This window comes from Cryphonectria parasitica (assembly GCF_011745365.1).
Source record: "Cryphonectria parasitica EP155 unplaced genomic scaffold M406scaffold_5, whole genome shotgun sequence".
Classification (NCBI taxonomy): Eukaryota; Fungi; Ascomycota; class Sordariomycetes; order Diaporthales; family Cryphonectriaceae; genus Cryphonectria; species Cryphonectria parasitica.
The window spans coordinates 2,806,644-2,823,931 of record NW_024468913.1 but is presented as its reverse complement, the minus strand read 5'-3'; the positions used below and the strand labels follow the sequence as shown (position 1 = coordinate 2,823,931).

At 51.9% G+C, this 17,288-nt stretch overlaps 7 protein-coding genes across 7 annotated transcripts; 3 read left to right on the top strand and 4 right to left on the bottom strand.

The window, feature by feature from the left end:
• Positions 1-109: 109 nt before the first annotated feature.
• On the bottom strand, positions 110-1,920 carry M406DRAFT_278460 (SURF4-domain-containing protein). The gene is made up of 4 exons (XM_040918351.1): positions 1,373-1,920; positions 1,169-1,281; positions 572-1,065; positions 110-492 (listed from the first exon to the last, which is right to left on the bottom strand). Exons 1-4 carry the CDS (start codon positions 1,534-1,536, stop codon positions 355-357), a joined length of 909 nt encoding a protein of 302 aa, XP_040775801.1. The 5' UTR covers positions 1,537-1,920; the 3' UTR covers positions 110-354.
• Positions 1,921-4,392: 2,472 nt separating this feature from the next.
• M406DRAFT_322751 (uncharacterized protein) lies at positions 4,393-5,045 on the bottom strand. Its single transcript, XM_040919687.1, has one exon. The coding sequence runs from the start codon at positions 4,952-4,954 to the stop codon at positions 4,634-4,636; it is 321 nt and encodes a 106-aa protein (XP_040775800.1). The 5' UTR covers positions 4,955-5,045; the 3' UTR covers positions 4,393-4,633.
• A 1,763-nt stretch (positions 5,046-6,808) lies between these two features.
• M406DRAFT_70650 (uncharacterized protein) lies at positions 6,809-7,972 on the top strand (the record flags this gene model as incomplete). The annotated part of the gene is made up of 3 exons (XM_040925363.1): positions 6,809-6,851; positions 7,070-7,492; positions 7,692-7,972. The coding sequence occupies 3 exons, from the start codon at positions 6,809-6,811 to the stop codon at positions 7,970-7,972; spliced, it is 747 nt and encodes a 248-aa protein (XP_040775799.1).
• A 328-nt stretch (positions 7,973-8,300) lies between these two features.
• M406DRAFT_41869 (uncharacterized protein) lies at positions 8,301-9,362 on the bottom strand (the record flags this gene model as incomplete). The annotated part of the gene is made up of 1 exon (XM_040924168.1): positions 8,301-9,362. The coding sequence occupies one exon, from the start codon at positions 9,360-9,362 to the stop codon at positions 8,301-8,303; it is 1,062 nt and encodes a 353-aa protein (XP_040775798.1).
• A 2,151-nt stretch (positions 9,363-11,513) lies between these two features.
• Positions 11,514-12,626, top strand: M406DRAFT_331153 (uncharacterized protein; the record flags this gene model as incomplete). Its single annotated transcript, XM_040920601.1, has 3 exons — positions 11,514-12,406; positions 12,481-12,520; positions 12,582-12,626. 3 exons carry the CDS (start codon positions 11,514-11,516, stop codon positions 12,624-12,626), a joined length of 978 nt encoding a protein of 325 aa, XP_040775797.1.
• A 1,056-nt stretch (positions 12,627-13,682) lies between these two features.
• On the bottom strand, positions 13,683-14,324 carry M406DRAFT_260360 (DUF962-domain-containing protein; the record flags this gene model as incomplete). The annotated part of the gene is made up of 2 exons (XM_040917359.1): positions 13,683-14,144; positions 14,208-14,324. 2 exons carry the CDS (start codon positions 14,322-14,324, stop codon positions 13,683-13,685), a joined length of 579 nt encoding a protein of 192 aa, XP_040775796.1.
• Positions 14,325-15,436: 1,112 nt separating this feature from the next.
• On the top strand, positions 15,437-17,069 carry M406DRAFT_356683 (uncharacterized protein). Its single transcript, XM_040923505.1, has 5 exons — positions 15,437-15,626; positions 15,709-16,157; positions 16,208-16,291; positions 16,346-16,515; positions 16,575-17,069. Exons 2-5 carry the CDS (start codon positions 15,909-15,911, stop codon positions 16,588-16,590), a joined length of 519 nt encoding a protein of 172 aa, XP_040775795.1. The 5' UTR covers positions 15,437-15,626; positions 15,709-15,908; the 3' UTR covers positions 16,591-17,069.
• The last annotated feature ends 219 nt before the right edge of the window (positions 17,070-17,288 follow it).

The following is a 17,288-nucleotide window of genomic DNA, read 5'->3' as shown; positions in this document are numbered from 1 at the left end:
TTTTACTGTCCTCCTCAACGAGAGATGTCGTAACGATCATATACAACAAATGCGCGATTCGGGGCCACGTCACCGCCTGGTGTGAGGCCTCAAGCTTCTTGAGATGTTTCTGAGCAATGTATAAAACTTTGTATTCGCCCCACTTGACCGTGAACGCCCTTTTGAAATGATATCCACTGCTTAATCCTGCCAGCCTAAGACCCGTTTTTGGTGGGAATTTTTCTTCTTTTTGTTTTCACTACCTCATACATACGGGAGGACTTCGACAATCCTGCCCTCTTGAGCCAACCTTCAGCACCCGTCACCATAATTGCCGCGAAGTGCCTTGTCGCGGCTGACATCCCCCGCACAGTCTTAGTAGACCTTCTTCTTCTCGTCATAGCTGAGCTGGCCGGGGCCGCTGTTGACAAGGAGCAGGAGACCGCCGACAATGGACAGGATCTGGAAGAAGTCGTACTTGGCAAAGTCCTTGTGAGGGTGGTGTTCGTGAAGCTGGAAAAGTGACTATTGTTAGCAATGTGTCCTCTTCATCGTTCACAGATGACGCCTCGGGATTTCCACAGAAACTTACAGTCCAGAAGTTGTTCACCAGGATGTTGAAGATGCTGAGGATGACCACCAGCAGCGTAGCGCTCCACTTGGCCTTGAAGCCAACCACAACCATGACGCAAGCCACGAGGCCGACGATCGAGACCAAAACCCTGCCGATGGACCACGATCCACTGAACACGAAGCCGACGAAGAGGAAGATGAGCAGGACGCGGCCCGCGAACTGGAAGTACATCTTGCGGTCCTTCTCCTCGAGCTGGGGAAGGCCGGCAAAGACCTGGGTCTTGCGCACCCACGAGTCGGAGAGAACCATTAGCAGACCACCCATGACGGACAGGTTGCGCAGGAAGAAGTTGAGATCGAAGATGAGGCCATAGCCGAGGGCCTGCGTGATGACGACGGCGATGAGGCCGCCGACAGCATAGTCAGAGTGCTTGCGGGCAATAACCATCGTGGAGCAGGCGGCCATGGCAATGACGTTCGTGATGAGGAAGAGGTGGGTGAGACCGCTGGGGACTGGAGGAGGGTGGCGTTAGCTGGCTGAACTTCCCTAGGGGCGGGGCAGGAGACGGCATCGCGACGCTTTCCCGGGATTGTTCTCGAGACGGGGACTACTCACTGTGACGGTAGTCGTGTAGGTAGAGCAGCTGGTCGCTCCATTGTGTTATTATGCGCAGGGCATCCTCGAGGAAGGTCACGACGATCAGAAACCGGCCAATTGCGGGGAGGTAACTATGACAGCGTCAGCAAAGACATCCCTTCGCCAAGGGAACGCCACAACCCCTTGTCAAACTGCGGGTGTTGGCGGGGAAGAGCCACGTACGGCTTGACCGGCTCGGCGGCACTGTCGAGTAGGTCCTCGATCTTGCTGGTGTGTTGCCTGATGGCATCCAGGGTATTGGTCTCCTGGGAGCTGTCGTTCATGCCACCGCCGTAGCTTGGGGCTCCCATGCCGTAGCCGCCCGCGTTTCCTCGCATTGTCGCCATGTCGAAAGATCAGCAATCTCTAACCTCGGGTTACGAGGTAATGAGGGCAAATTTGTTTTTCGGAGCTCTGCCGGAACGGTGTCTGGCGGCAGGCCTGCTGAAGGAGCGCTTGGAGGAGAGAAAGTGTATCGCAGTGAATCTCGAAGAGGGCAAGCTGGTGACAGATGCCAACACGGCTTTTAGAGATAGAGTAGCCTTTGTTGACTCGGAGAGGCGAGGAGGGGGACGGCGTTTGCGACAGGAACTCGGCAGAGCTGCTTAGAGCAGAGAAGAAAGAAAAAAAAATAGAATAAAAAGAATACCGCGTATCGATGTGAAGAAGTTGTCGGTGAAGAACCAGACGGGACTCCTGGTGGGAAAAGAACGAGAGTATAAAACTCTATCTGGTTGATGTTGGTAGAAGCATCGACTAGGCCGCCTAGCGGTTTGGCGCAGGTGGTTTTACTCTGCCAGGTGTCCTCAAGCTGCTGCCGTTGCTTCGACGAAGCCCTGGCCCGGGGCTAGCTCCCCACGCAGCTGAGCCGGGGCCTCGATAGCGGCAGCTCCCGGAGCTACCTGGTCCCGTGTGCAATACCCCGCAGGACAGGATGTACTGGTGCTAACAGAAAGGGTGGGGCGCCCTTTGCAGACAGTACGCTACCGCCCCCTGGCCTGTTTCGCCTAGGCCTGCTTTCGGCTGACGGTCCGAGCAAGACCCTGAACAAGAGCTCTGTCGAGGGACACGGCTCTCTCCAAATTCACCCATCAGCGCGCTCACGTCATTGTGGTCCATCTCCTGGCGGTGGCATCTATTTTCATTCCACCACGTTTGCATCTCGACCCAAACAATGTCCCACATGCTTACCATATACTGAGGCCCGCTCAGTGAACCTGAGGCACGATCGGGAAGCGGGAAATACTTCATGTCTGTAGGGGGGGGGGGGGGGGGCGAGAGGGTTCCAGTCAGGACCTCAGGCCTCGTTTCATCTCCCCGGGGTTCAATAGTGATTGACACACCTTGTTATGTGGACCTGCTCAGTTAGTCGTGTGCAGAGCACGGCCGTCAGGCCGCTGACTAACTCGTGAGCAAGCCAGTCGGTGGCTGGTCGCCGCTTGACAGCCCGCCATAGTGATCACGTATGGCCGTCATGGCCGTAGTGTTTCCTACTAAAAGGCCTAGCTTGGAGATGTTTCGTTTATCGCCTCAGGCTACCCTCGCGCGGCCGTGATGGATAAGTAAGACAAAGTCCCTGGATTGTAGGCTCAGCACAAGGCGTGAGGCAATGATGGTCACACATCCAGTCCACTGTTGGTCTGTGGCGTTGGGTTCGTCTAGGAGCACGGCTGACTTTCTGCAATCGTCCGAGCCACAATCCGAGCCACAACCCGATGCAGGTCCCCGCGAATCTCTAATAGCCAGAGCCTGTCGCGTGGATTATGAGCAGAAGGAAACATTTTTTCTTCAATAGGCTGTGCTTTCGGTGGCGGAGCTCGTGCAAGATAGCCTACCTTAATTCATATCCATCTTTCTGTAGGTGAAGCCTGACCATGCCACAAACGCTGCAGCCAAACATGAGGATAGGATTAGAGGCACAAGTAAATAAAAAATAACAATAGCAGGAAGTGAATATCAAGATAATGCCTCGTCTAGTACTTAGTAGATTGGCAGAGGTGGCACTTGACGCCAACAGAAAGGAGTTCGGCGCAAGAGCCTACATTAACCTTAGCAGAGCAACTACTTGCAAAGCCTAGTACAAGAGTAGGTACCGCAAAGTCGATGCAACAACTCATTGTCGGTGCAGGGCTGTCTGTCAAGTAGATGCCAAGATTGCCATGGTTAGACCATATGCCTCTGTAGGACAGTGAAAGCGGACACAGCCTGACTTGTGCAAGTCAGTCCGCCAGAAGGCTGTGTACCTCTGCAGACAGAAATTAAATGTCTGTATGCTGTCCTTCATCCGTATATAGATGTAGGTATTTGCCTACAGGTGCAAGCAGCATTACGTAGGTATGCCGTCACCTTTTGCCCGGTCCACTTGGATCGTCGATGTTTGCCCTGTCTTGTGCTTCCGGAAGCGTGCAGTACTGGCAGTCAAATGACACATGCCAGCATGGAAGAGGTCGACTGTACCTCAATCTATACATCCTCATCGACTGTGAGGGCGATGATCTGCCATCCAGCTTCTTACTTCTCAGCATTTTAGCTATCCGCACCAGCTGCAGCACTAAACAGCCACATGGTCGGAACACGTGCAAGGGACAGCTCTAAACAAGAGATGGCGGCCCTCCTGAGCTGCTGCATCGGGTAGTCGTTGCAATAGCACTCCACAACCGTGTCTCGTTATTGTTGAGCGTTGCAATTTCTTCAAGTCTGGTGTTTGGGGACATATGGCCCTCCCGGTCTCAGCAGCCGCGAAAGGAACATAGCTCTCAGGTTTTGAATATTCCTTCCAATAATCCTATTGTTGTTTTTCTTCTTGTAGCTTGAGTTTGCTTAAATTTCTGCTTTAGTAACAACAAAGTACATATCTTCTGGACATTTGGTTTTTGAAAAGAGTTTGTTCGGGTGCTCTATATACTGAAGGCTTATTATAGAGTGTATCGTATGTAACATAGGCCTAATCTTCCCCCCAGCACATTGTAAAGGTTTTAATTTGAGTGACTTGGGAAGGTTTATATCGGACATTGAAGTCTTTTTTTTCTTCTTTTTTTTTCATTCGATCCTTGTTTTAGAGAACTATGCTCTTATAAAATGAACGATATAGAGGTTCCGAGCTCTTTGAAGAGAACCATCGAAAATGAGCCTCAAGGCTTTGTAGGCGAGATGTAATATTTACGCGTGTGGGCAGCAAGAAATACAGGAGCAAGACATAATTTTAGGGGCTGAATTGCAATTCAAATTGATTATAGTCGACTTTTCTTAAGGAGTGTTTTCCAAAATTCCTACAACACAAGAGACTAATATGAAACTACCGTTAAGACGGCCTCCCTAGAATCCTAGCCAAACGTTTTGACTTTTCTCGCCGCTCAAGCTTTGATCTCACATCAAGCTTTAGAAGTCTCAGTGCAGTCCACCATGGACCCAGAACTGATCCGATGCATGCTAATATGCATCCATTCAGTTGTACTCGCAGACAGCGTAAGTCTGGACCTGAGGGGGTCCAATGGGAACATCAGACTCGCTGCCGTACAGAACGGTATCGGAGCCATCGACTCCGTAGGAGTGGCAGACGGTGTTGCCGGGGGACCAAGAGGAGATGTAAGTGAAGCTCAGATCGGAGTCGATCCAAGTCTCAGAGCCGTCGATGGGGACAGAGACGGTGAAGGTGTTGCCTGCGGCTGCCCAGTACTCAAGGGTGACATAGCCAGTGCGCTTGGCAGCAGGAGAGGCGGCGGCGAGGCCGGCGAAGAGAGCGGTGACTGCAACAATGAACTGCATTTTGAAGTTTTGATTTGTGTGTAGAAATTTGTTGCGTAGGTTGAGGAGTGTGTTGGTGTCTTGAGATGCCTGAGAAGATGCTTGTGTGGATGATGAGTCTGTGAATGATCTGTCCCAAGCTGGGAAGGACACTCGACTTTTATAGACGAGGGACAGTCACCATTCTTCACAACAACTTCGGACCAAGGTCTTGACGCCCTTCAGCTTGCTCTGTTGTCGGCCGCCCTTTCCGAGCTCATCGTATCATAAATACTGTAGTGCAACGTTTGATTGGCATGCGGTGGGCAAAGAACTCAGCACCGGTTGGTCAGATGGCTGAGTAGGAGTGCTGTAGTAGGCAAACCACCTGACTTCAGCCTCAGAGTCCATACGAAGATTCTGTTGGTTGAGTGTTGAAGCTGAGAAAGTGTGTGTGTGGCAGAGGCGTTCCTCGTCAATGCTCTAACTGATGACCATTGTGAGGGCTCAGGCAACGAGCCGTTCTTCACATAGCCACTTCAACTTCTTGGACTAGAGTCTCTTGGTCCTCCATAATCATGTCTTTTGATCGGATCAGCACGGGGAGTCGATACGAAGACGAGTGATATCGTACATTGTTTCATGAAGCCTAAAAAAATCACGTCCGTTGCTTTCTAAGTATGTAGAGCTAATTCTGTGTTTATGAATCCCAGAGTCGACTTGAGACTCACAAACATCATGAGAAGCACTGTACGGTATTGTACACAAACGGCGGGACCCGTTCAGACTACCACGCATTCCCACAAAAGAAGACTTGCACATCTCGATGCGGGGATACTCTCGACAACGACTACTCCGACCCGGATCTGCCGGTTGTGTCCGTGACGTATGCCACATATGACCTTTGGACATCCAGTAAGCTTATTTTTGCGTTTGTTGATCCATTCAGCGGGGTCCCCAGGCCGATATGCATTTCTCATTCTTGGAGCCGCCGGAGAAAGCCCGGTAAGTGGGCTGACTCGAGCCACAAAGTCATCATCATCAACCATCATCGACGTCGCTCTGAACGGTTTACAAGCTGGAGAAGGAGAGAAGAGAAGGGAAGAAAATAAGTTCAGCACATGAGAAACTTTAGCACTGCAAAGCAGCAACTGCAATGGGCCACATGAGACCCGCCTTTTCCCTCCGAAACCAGGCGAAAGCGTGTAAGATGATAGGCTGGAGCTGCCAGGGGCTAGACTGAATGGGTAACTGCCGACTGATCAGGACTATCAGGGCTTTTCTTTGCAGCCTAATAGGGCTGAGCTTAAGCTGTCGCCCACTGTAGTACTCAATGAGTGTGTGTACCATTGTTTGGTACATCATACGACATACACTGTATGCATGTTTACTGTGTGCTAGTGCCTTTAGCAGCCTTAGTAAGCCACAGAGCACCGTTAGGCTTTGATTTCTACCAGTTATGAGCCACCATAGCAGCTACGTACTCATCAAGGAAGTCACTAGCCGGCAACGTCAGCTCATTGATGCCTTGTAGGGACTACCTCCTCATCTATCCCACTCCCCTCCCTCCAAACCACCACTCCCGTCTCAACTCAATCAAGCCAAGCAACACAAGATTGACACAGCCCCAGAATTCATCGAATTCCCAAGGCTTTTCAACCACAAATTTCACTGAAACCCATCAAGCTATCAAAACTGTTTGCTTCTCTTTCCAATTTTAGGACATTGACATTGCGTGTTCACTGGTTTGCCAAGCAGCCATTTTTCTCAGCAGCAGAGGCAGCCCGGGAGACGCGCTATATTTCCTTGGCCCATCCATCTTCAGACTTCAGTCGCCCGCGTCCGCCCTAGGTCTGACATCAGAGCTACCAGCCTCGGCTTCTGAAGCCCTAAACAATGAGCACGATGGCGCAGCAGAGCAAGTGCTGGGTAATGCTGGGTGAGCACTTGATCTCTGAGCCATGACACGACAGCAGACGACTCGTCGCTTTCGAACCCCGCCCTTGTTAGGCCCTCCCCGTCCCTCACCCCGCCCCCCCTCTCTGTCTGTCTGTCTGTCTGTCTGTGTGTGTGTGTGTGTGTGTGTGTGTGTGTGTGTGTGTGTGTGTGTTTCCCACTGTATATCTGTTGACATTAAAGGGCTGTGCCTGTGGACAGAGAACAATCCCGAGGTGATGAACGCTCTGGCCAAAAAGCTCGGCTTATCGGATGAGCTGGAGTTCTACGATGTCTATTCCCTCGACGAGCCTGAGCTTCTTGGACTCATTCCGAGGCCAGCTTATGCCCTCCTTGTCATCATTCCGATGAATGAGGCCTGGCTGCGCGAGAGGAGCGCTGAGGACGAGAACAAGCAAGATTACGCGGGCGCCGGGGAAGGGGAGCCCGTCATCTGGTTTAAGCAGACCATCGGCAACGCGTGTGGCTCCATCGGCCTGCTACACTCGGTCATCAACGGCCCCGCTGCCCAGTTCATCTTGCCAGGCAGTGACCTCGAGAAGATCAGGCGGGACGCTATCCCTCTGACGATGGCTGACCGCGCCAAGATGCTGTACGACAGTCAGCCGTTCGAGGCGGCGCATGGTACGTCAATTCATGGGCTGTGTGGATGAAAAGGAACCTACCTGGCTTTGCAAGCTCTGCCTCACATAAGAAGGCACTGCAAAGCTGAACCAAGGCTCGGTCTCTATACCGTCCTAGCCTCTCGGCTTACTATCTAGACCGCTTCATCGTGTGAACGGTCTTGGAGAGGCAGCTATAGCTAACGCAATATTCTTGACAGCGGCTGTAGCCAACCTTGGAGATACGATTCCTGGCGCGCCCGTTGAAGGACACACTGGGCATCACTTTGTCTCTTTTGTCAAAGGGACCGATGGACATCTTTGGGAGTTAGAGGGCTCTAGAAAGAATCCAATTGATCGAGGTGTCCTGGAGGATGACGAGGACGTTCTGAGCCCCAAGGCTCTGGACCTCGGTCTGAAGAGGGCCATGAAGCTGGTCCAGGATGCGGGGCTGGAGAGCCTTAACTTCAGCTGTACCGTCCTCGCGCCCAAGAAACTTTGACAGCATGGCACGTGAGAGCAATGGATCTGCTTCAGATCCCGAATCAACACAATTTCACATGGTCGGGTTTGTCTAAAGAGACTTTTCACCGGTTTCTCGAACCATTTATACGTTATTTCATTCAGTAAGGACAGGTAATGACAGAACTCCATCAGGCGGGACTCCCTCTTCTTATGTTATTGTCGAAACACAAGAAATCGGAAGACTTCACAACCGTATTGACTAATCCACAGTGTCATCCAAGGTTAATCATGTGCAGAAGGAGACTAAACTAGCGCAACAAGCACTCTTCCCCAGCCCTGCGAACCACTTTCTTCAAGCTGTTCTTTCACGGTCCACCGGGGCCGGAGTTAGAGTTGGCTACACCACCAGACGCATAGTAGAAGGCGGCAGGAGTGACAGACGAGCTCTCAGTAGTGTTGATACCAAACGAGAGCCAGGCGAAGAGACCATCTGCCAGACTATCGCCGAGGTAGGTGAATTCAAAGATGGGGTCCACACCGTCTGTGTCGGCCTCCTGGGCCAGGATGCTGTCGTCAGAATTCTCAACGAGCTCCTGCGTGTTGTCTGAGTAGGGCGAGATGGTATCCGCGTCGATTATGAGGTCCTGGTCGAAGAAGCCTTGGCCGACATGGCTGGCCGACACAACGTTGCCGAGCGTGCCGTTAGGGTAGACGGTGACGTTGGTGTGCACGAGGATGTGGATATGAGTGGCACGCCCGGTGTAGTGTCCCGGGAAGATGGTGTCGAACTGGGCCACGCCATCTGAGTCCGTCTCCTGGATGCCTCGCAGGAAGGTCTGGTCGATGTTGGTGCTGTCACTGGAGTCTCCATTGCCGGACGCGATGACGCCCGAGTAGACGCCGGTGGCGTTGCAGTGCCACATCTCGACGTAGACGTCGGGCACCGGCTCGCAGGTATCAACATCAATGACCTGGTAGTCAACGACCATGTCGATTCCGGCCTGCGTCTCGGTGACGTTTTGGCGGATGTACTCGCCGCCCACATAGTATGGGCCCTGGGTGACATCAGGAGTGAGGACGCAGCTGGCGTTGCTGCTGGCGAAGAGTGTCGCCTCGTCGGTGGCTGTGGTGTAACCCAGGTCCGTCTCGTTGTGGTCGGTAGCGAGGACACTGGTCAGCGACCGCCCGACCTCCTTCTTGAGCCCGCGCTCGGCCCTTGCCGCCTCGAGGCGCTGGGTACGGCGGGCGATGTTGCGCCCCTCGATGCCGCGCGCCTTGAGCTTGGCGGCGCAGTGGCTGAGGTCGCGGACCCTGGTGGTGGACAGGAAGTCACGTCGCTCCTGGAGCTCTTGTTCCAGAGAATGGCCCGGGTGAGCGGCAGCCAGGACCGACAGCGTGGCCGCGAGGAGGGCTGAAGTGAAACGCATTGTGACGATTTATGTTGGTGTAAGTGAACAATGAACGAATGTTAAATGTATGTATGTACGAATGTATGTACAATATAAGAGATAAAGAAGGTGGGTGTTTGTGAGTAGCGTCAGGATAGGGAGGAACAAGTCTGATCTCTGAAGATACCCAATGCCATCGAGTTTGTGAGAATCCCCTGTCTTATATAGACTCGCCTCCTAGCACTTCTTTCATCACAGACTCTTTCATTCTTTCTAAAAGGACGACGACGTGACGCGTCGTCTCCTCTCCCTTTGGACATTTGCCGCATCACGAATGTCATGGCCAGTGTGACCCTGACAGAGCCACCTTCCGTGGAACGTTAAGTCAATGCAGAGCAAACCTGAATGCCATCCCCTTTCTTCTCCAGTCACAGTCACAGTGAGGCGGGCTGGAGTAGCCCCTCCGCAAGGACTACTCGTGTCGTTCCGTTCCAGATTCGTCCTTGTTCATTAATATGGAGCTGGACGGGAATGCCTTCAGGGACGACGGCCCAATGAGACTCGAGATATAAGTCAGATCCCAGACAAGACATGCGTAAATGTCAAGCATGCATCGTGGATCAAAGTGCTGATCAAGGAGGTGCCAAGGCTGGTGTTGCGTACTCGCGGCGGGATGTGGGGGGACGAAGGAGGAGGAGTGGGCGCCAAGAGTGGGAATTACTAGGACCTTTAATCATTCGAGGGAAGGAGCATGGGACATTATTCATCGTCTCATGCGGTTGGCATAAGCTTAATGGCAGTTGCGAGCGACGTTTTAGCTAGAATATACCCTCCCTGTTCTTTCTGTATTTTTATGCTTGTTGGCCTGGTATGGACATGGGTTAATTACCAGGTAACCTCGCCCTCGCATCAAATTATGTTTTCTTGCCAGACCGATTTGCTCCACAGTACGCACAAGCAAGTGATAATTCTTGGAGATCAAACCATTTGTTTATTGAATGGTCAGTTACGTTATTTCCCCCGCCCCTCCCTCTATGTTGAAAAGATGACGAAGCATACCCGCCACAGAGTTGTAAGTATTGTCCACTATGATCGGTACACAGGCTTCGGCCGTTGGACAGCCCGTCCAATCTGCACCGTCTCAATTTCGCTGACGGCCGTCCACTTGCCAGCCATTTGCGGATATGAGACCCTTTCGATAGTCCCCCGGCTCACCTGAGGTGGCTCTCTACTAATCTTAGCAGGACTGCTTCCGCTCCGCGCTCGACGTTCCTGTTCTTTCATGGTCTTCAGCAGCAGTTTCTTCGCCTCAGCCTGCGCCTCGCGGCGCCGGAATTCCCGGCGGCTGAGCTGGTGGGTCTCAGGCTGCCCATGTGAGCCGGGCGCAGGGCGTCTGGTGTTGATACTGTGAATGGCTCTACACTCTTGGGTGGCCCTCGAGGCCGCCTGATAAGTGTCATAGACGAGCTCTTCGCTGGAGGCGGAGGCGACGCTTGCCTGTCTGCTCCGGGCTTGGCTCTGTAGGAATGGTCCTAGTCCAAACATGCCGGGCATCTTGGAGAGATTGCGAGTGCGTGGCCTACCTAAAATGAGACCGCAATAATTGGTACGCTACGTAACGTTCCGACCCCAAGAGAGCAAAGATGGATGGGTGGATCTGTTCCTTGTTCGTAAAGAGTGTCAATGCAGTCTTCATGTGAGTGTGCGGACCTGATGGAATGAAGGAGGAAGGCTATTTGAACGATCTGGGATTTACTAGTACACGTTGACAATACCATTGTGCAGGATGTCCAAGAGTGTTGTCACCCAGAGGTGGACAAAGAGCTCTTATGAAGCTTGAGAGAGCGCTTGGAGAGACAGCCTGTCTATCGGACCATATCAGCTCCTTCAAACAACAGAGCTTCATCTTCGTTCACCTGGAGCATTTCGCTAAACCTCAAAGACTTAAATTATAGTGATACAATGCTTATGTTGTTTGACTGAACTCGCCAAAGATCTTTAAGTCATTTTTGTATATAAGATAGTCCGTTTCTCTCGCCCAATGATCAATTAATTCAAGCGCCTCAAAGAACCAGGCTCGATCTCAACAATTCTGTCACTCGGTCCACATCATCGAGATCTCACAAGACTCGGTGTGGAACGGAACCCTCACTCAACATCTGAAGTATAAAAAAGTGTAAGTACACCATCATGTGCATGTTTCCGAGTGAATCCTCGAACGACAAGAGCCACTCCATCAAGTCAGGGTCCGAGAAGAGCCCCAATCGTAACTCCTGGACCAAGCTGTTCTCTTCATCCAAGGACTCCCCCTCCAAGGGCTCCTCCAAGTCCAAGGACAGACGGCGTCCTGATTCTGGTGGCTACTTCTCCGTATACCAAGAGATGGCCAGGTCTGGACACGTGAACCAACGAGGCATCTCGTCCCGTACCGACAGGGCCACGCGAGCCGGGCCATCTCAAGCCCGAGACACGTCTCCTGCTCGTCTCGCCGCCAGGGACACGCAGCTCCGTACCAACCAGAGCCTCAAGGACGCGTCCAGGCTCGAGAAGAGTCGCAACACCGGCAAGTCTGTAGCTCGACAAGGATCCACTGACGCCATCGAGGCCATCAGGGCAAGGGCGCTGGCCAAGGCCCAGGCCCAGCGCGCGAGTGACTTCTCCCCTTTGCCAGCCCCAGTTCTCGCCGAACCGCCAAGTGACTGGCGTCCTGACAGCCGGCCCTTCATCCCTGAGCTGGTGCCGGCGCCTCTCAATGTTAATAAGCAGCAAAAGCAGCAGGGGACGACCTCGACAGTCCCAACCAGTGGCCAATGGTCACCTGGCCCATCAGCCCCTCGCCCCCTGCCACAGCCTCCACGTACAGTGCCGCAAGGTCCCCGCCCCCAGCCGGAGACTCGTTCTCGTGGCCGCAGCTCTCCTAGTTCTGGCCGCCACCACCAATATGGCCAGATGCCTCACAGACAGTCTATCCTCGACAGGATCGAGGCTGCTGCTGCCATCCACCCCGATGTCCTCCGCCGCCAGCAAAGGCAAGGCTCTTCGCGAAGGACTCCTTCTCGTAACCGTACTAGTTACGGCATGTTGTAAGTGCTATTCCGACCAGCTGATGAGCTACATATGAAAGAAACAATATCCTTTGCTTTCCCTTTGTCTTTAGCTACATTCTTATCTTATTATCGATCATTAAAGGTCGTCCAGTAAGTACTTAGTACTTAAGTAGTCTTGGCTTTTCAGCCGCAATAATTTTCCTTTGTCCAGTCTATCTTTAAGCACAGAAAAGCTTTGCACCTAGCGAAACGGTAGGAGCCTTTGAACCTTTCCATACTTGATAGGTAATGTTATTTGATGAAAATGGAATGTCATTATCAGGAAATTTTCTTGTTGTGTTACCCAGTCTCAAGTTCATATTAGAGTAATCCACTGCTACGCCCTGGCATGACCATATCGGCAGTCTCTGAATATCATCGGGTAGTGGTGAAATATCGGACATGTTGTCACTGTCTCGTACAGCCATGAGACGGACGCAACAGTGGACTTTCTGTCAATTCAAAGTCGAGTACGGACGGCTTGCCTTAAGGATGATGATCAACGTCGCAGACAAGAGCTAATTTTTTCTATTAGTTATCGAGATTTGTCTGTTGGCCACAGGCCATTATCACCGCCCGACTTCAGGGCGTCCCGGAGAACGTAGTCCCTCGCAGGTAGGTTCCTCACCCTTGACATATTCTGTCCCTTCAATGACAACCCTGCTGGTCAAGTGAGCAGTTCATAAGAAATTGCAACACCGAGGTTAGACAGCATTCAGTGTGAACGAGCTTCAGTACACCAACCCCTCCCCCAAGAGATATGCTCCCACAACGCCAACAGGGAGCAGTGGCAGACGCCACAGACTGAATGAAGCAGATAGTAGCCAGCCGCTTCAGTAGGCCTGATGTCGACAGCGGTACGAGGTCATTCTGGGTGCGAGATAATGATCCCGAAACCTTCGACATATGCTTCCGAAAGACCAGCCACTCGCGGCGATCATGCTTGTCGGTTAGACCACTATACAGCGGTACACCAATGGCACGCATCATCAGTAAGGCCTGAGTCTGACTGAAAGCTCCTCCACCGGATACACCGTGGGTATCATCACGCAGAACGCTAAAGAAGATAAAAAAACACTACTCCTGAAAACCCCCTTGGACACTCTCGCTCTGAGAACCAACATCGGTGGTTTGTGAGATGATCCCGGGCTTTCCGTTTCATGATGGTTCATTGTCGTCCCCCCCCCCCCCCAAAAAAAAACCTCTTTTTTCCAATGCAATCGGTTTACCAAGTAGGCCATTGATGGCCTCGTCCGGTACAGTTTCCATCCTTTCAGTGGGCCTTGCCGTTCTTGTTTGTTCTTTCCGCCTTGAACTGAGCGATGTTTCTGTCCACCTGCTTCTCCACCCGCTGCTGGAGCTCCTTGCGGTAGCCGAAATAGAACAAGAGCTCCAGCCAGACAAAGAGCGGAGCCAGGAGCAAGGCCTGCATCAAATTGTCGAGCAGCGCAGGGGCTCTTCCCTCAAACTTCCCATGGCCAACAAACTGGAGGATCCAGGCCACAAGGAAGATGGCTCCAGCCACAATATTTGCAGTCTTCGAGTCCACCGAGTAGAGGTAATTGTCCACAGCTGCCATCCCCAGGCAGATGGCACACAGGAGGCCGCCGGCGACAGGCTCCATCAAAACGTAGAAACCACCCCAGATGATCGCACCAATTGTACACATGTTGAGAGGTAGGTATTCGAGGGTAAGCCATTGAGGTAGATCGATCAGGACGCCCGAGTTTGCTGCCTTGAGAGAAGAATCAGACGTCAGTAGTGTTCCGATGCCCGACGGTCGGGGGGACAATCGCACCAGCAGAAAGCTTGTCATCAGTATGATTGGTACGCAGACCATATGGATGCCAACATTTACAGCATTGTTGTGGTAAGAACCATAGAAGACGAGATGCTTCTCCAAGTCGAGAGACATGGTGAAGTCCCTACTGCGGTTGGCCTGTGTGCTAGGTGTTCGACAGACCGATTCCACGTCCTAGGGAGAAGAGGGGGAAGAGAGTCACAGCGTTTGATGTCTTGCGCCAGAGAACGCCGTGTTGAGAGCCCAGTCTGCTGTAGAAGCTTCTGTTGAGAAGATAGGAAGCAGGACTTTGGTTTGCAGATCGGTATAGAGCAGGAATACTGTTCTCTAATCTGTTTCGTGCAGAAATAAGACCTCAACTGGTGGTGGTCTGTTGAGCGGTTGGGTGGAGTCTCCTGATTAATCGATGAAATGTTGCAGGTGATTGGAAAGTTGATGTGCTGCTGGCAGCTTGTTGACAAGAGCAAAGGCCCATAAGTTTACTGTCGGAGGTGCCCTGACTAAGTACTTACCCTGTTAGTAAGTTCCCAGGGTACAGTACTGTGGTAGGGGGCTATCGGCGGGGTTCTAGTGGGTCAAGCACCTCGCCCGCAAGACCAGGGGTTGAATACCGTACATTCAGTGCACATAGTATGCGGGTACTGCTTCTCAATTGATGCATCATTGATGGCATCCAGTATATCCTCAGCAAATTCTGGCCAGTACATTAGCCACCAAATACTATGCATAATGCTAGATGGACATTGCGTTTTGAGAAGGCCAGCATACTCCTCACACATAAGTAGCTGCCCAAATCCTGCTTGGACTTTGAGTGGTTATAGTAGCTCAGAATCTTGAAGGTGCTGCAAACAAAGTGACATTCTTCCTGCAAATGCTGCAGGTATCTCTACACAGAAGTTACACAGCGGATATCAGTTCATGGCATGGCAGATGCTGTTCAGAGGTCCAAACCAACACATAACCCTTGCACAACCCTTAGCAGAGCCTCACAGTTCACTGTGCTACAGGGGCTCAAATGCACTAACAGAGTCTGCTGGAGCAATCTATGGGCATCTGCTAGCCCCGCATTACTGTGAACTTGTTTGTGGACCTAGCTTAATTCTAGAAGAGCTGACGAGACACTAATCCCTGTCAGCATCTGCAAGGTTGCCGACGGCTGTTGACCTCAGGTCTCGAACTTTCACAATCCTGTTGCTGCACCTGCACATGTGTAAGGCCTGCTCTCCACCTCCCTTCCAGTCCTTCTTGTGGCCAGCCACAACGCCTTCTTATTCCAAGCCAATCCTTACCATCACATACCAGTCCCTTTGACCTTTTGATTCTCTGAACAGTGACTTTCCTAGAGCGACTTTCTGTTCTCTGAGGTGGTTACTACCGCCTCGAGGGTGGTCTGTTGCATTTCAGCCTTGTCTTCTTGTGAGCAATCTCTGTCGCAATGCATCTCTCTTTGTTCCTACCATCAGCTCGAACTGGACATGTAATCTGATCCCTTCGCCAGTCCCTCCTCCACCTACGGCGAGTCCGCTCGATCTGACGCGACTTCAACCCCACCGCTTCAACTCGAATCGTACATACACACACACAAGCGATAGAAGACAAGAAAGAAGGCGACTGCGCGACTGCTTTATTGTGCCACCCCAAGCTGAACCTCAGCTGACTTCCCAACACTGGAGACGAACGAATATCAAGGCCAACAACATGTTCTTCTTGTACAACCTCACGCGTCATGTCACGCTGCACCCCTCCTACTTTGGCCGAAACATGCATGAGCTGGTCACCACCAAGCTCCTGAAAGATGTGGAGGGCACATGTGCTGGCAACTACTTCATCATCACCATCATGGACACCTTCGACATCTCTGAGGGTCGCATCCTCCCTGGAAGTGGACTTGCAGAGTTTACTGTGGGCTATCGAGCTGTGGTGTGGCGACCCTTCAGGGGCGAGACGGTATGATGTTTGGAGAATTTGCTTGCTGAGGCATACTGACACGTGTCAAGGTTGATGCTGTTGTTGGTAACTCCATCAACACACATGGCTTCTTTGCCCAAGCTGGTCCCCTCATGATCTTCACGTCCAACCATGTAAGCTAGGGCGATAGGGCATGCTTTTCCCTACTGCAGCTAACACTCCTCTAGTCCATCCCCAAGAACTGTGTCTATGACGCCAATGCTACCCCTCCCCAGTTTACTGACCACGAAGGCCTCACAATTGAGCCTGGCACCCACATCCGCCTCAAGCTCATTGGTATCCGAACTGAGGTGACTGAGATGTGGGCAGTTGGCACCATGAATGAGGACTACCTTGGGTACTTGGGCCCTTTCTATCTTGTTCTAGAGAAGGTTTGCTAACAATCATTAAATGCAGACCTTTGGCAGAATAATTTCTGGACTCTCGAGTCGAGAGGAAACAAAGTGTTCTGGTCAATTTCCGCAGCGCTTGATACGGACTTTGACTGATAAATTACGGCGATTGCGGTGTCTCAACTCCCGGAGGATGGCTGTTCAGTAGCGTGACTTGCGCATAAGGACACTGATTTTAAAGAGACCCGCTCTGATATTCGTTGAATCTTGCGTGGCCGATATCTACACTAGGGAACGACTGTCTATGGGCTAGGACTCTGGGTAGGAGGTTGGCACATCACATCTACAGTAGATGAGCATAGGGAACCAGTTTCGGGCGCAAGCTCATCTAGCATGGAGGAAATACCCGAGTATCTTCAAAAAAAAAAGTCTGCACGTACGTGCATACTGGTGGCTGGTCTGGTTGATCATAGAGACGATCTACCACTCGGGCCGTCGCGACTAGGGCCAGTCGTCGGTTTTAAAAATAATAAATCAACCAGTCTGGTTTGCACTACCGTCCTAACTCAACTTTTGATATTGATGGTGGTGGTATCGTCCCGCCCTAGCGAAGTGTAGAGGAAAAGAAGCCATATCCTTCTCGTTTGCTAGGAGGAATCGCCTTTTAAAGAAGGCTAAAGGAGCTGGTCTGAAGATCATTTGACGTAGACATAGTGCTTTTAGAACTACTAGGCGTGTCGACTCGCTCTTAGCACGCCCCCATCGAGGCTCTTTCCAA

Coding starts and splice junctions, on each gene's coding strand:
- M406DRAFT_322751 (XM_040919687.1), bottom strand. CDS start 4,954: ATGCAGTTCATTGTTGCAGTCACCGCTCTCTTCGCCGGCCTCGCCGCC.
- M406DRAFT_278460 (XM_040918351.1), bottom strand. CDS start 1,536: ATGGCGACAATGCGAGGAAACGCGGGCGGCTACGGCATGGGAGCCCCA. Junction 1,066..1,168: donor CCTACACGACTACCGTCACA/GTGAGTAGTCCC, acceptor ACCCTCCTCCAG/TCCCCAGCGGTCTCACCCAC. Junction 493..571: donor TGGTGAACAACTTCTGGACT/GTAAGTTTCTGT, acceptor TCACTTTTCCAG/CTTCACGAACACCACCCTCA.
- M406DRAFT_356683 (XM_040923505.1), top strand. CDS start 15,909: ATGTTCTTCTTGTACAACCTCACGCGTCATGTCACGCTGCACCCCTCC. Junction 16,158..16,207: donor GACCCTTCAGGGGCGAGACG/GTATGATGTTTG, acceptor ACACGTGTCAAG/GTTGATGCTGTTGTTGGTAA. Junction 16,292..16,345: donor TGATCTTCACGTCCAACCAT/GTAAGCTAGGGC, acceptor ACACTCCTCTAG/TCCATCCCCAAGAACTGTGT.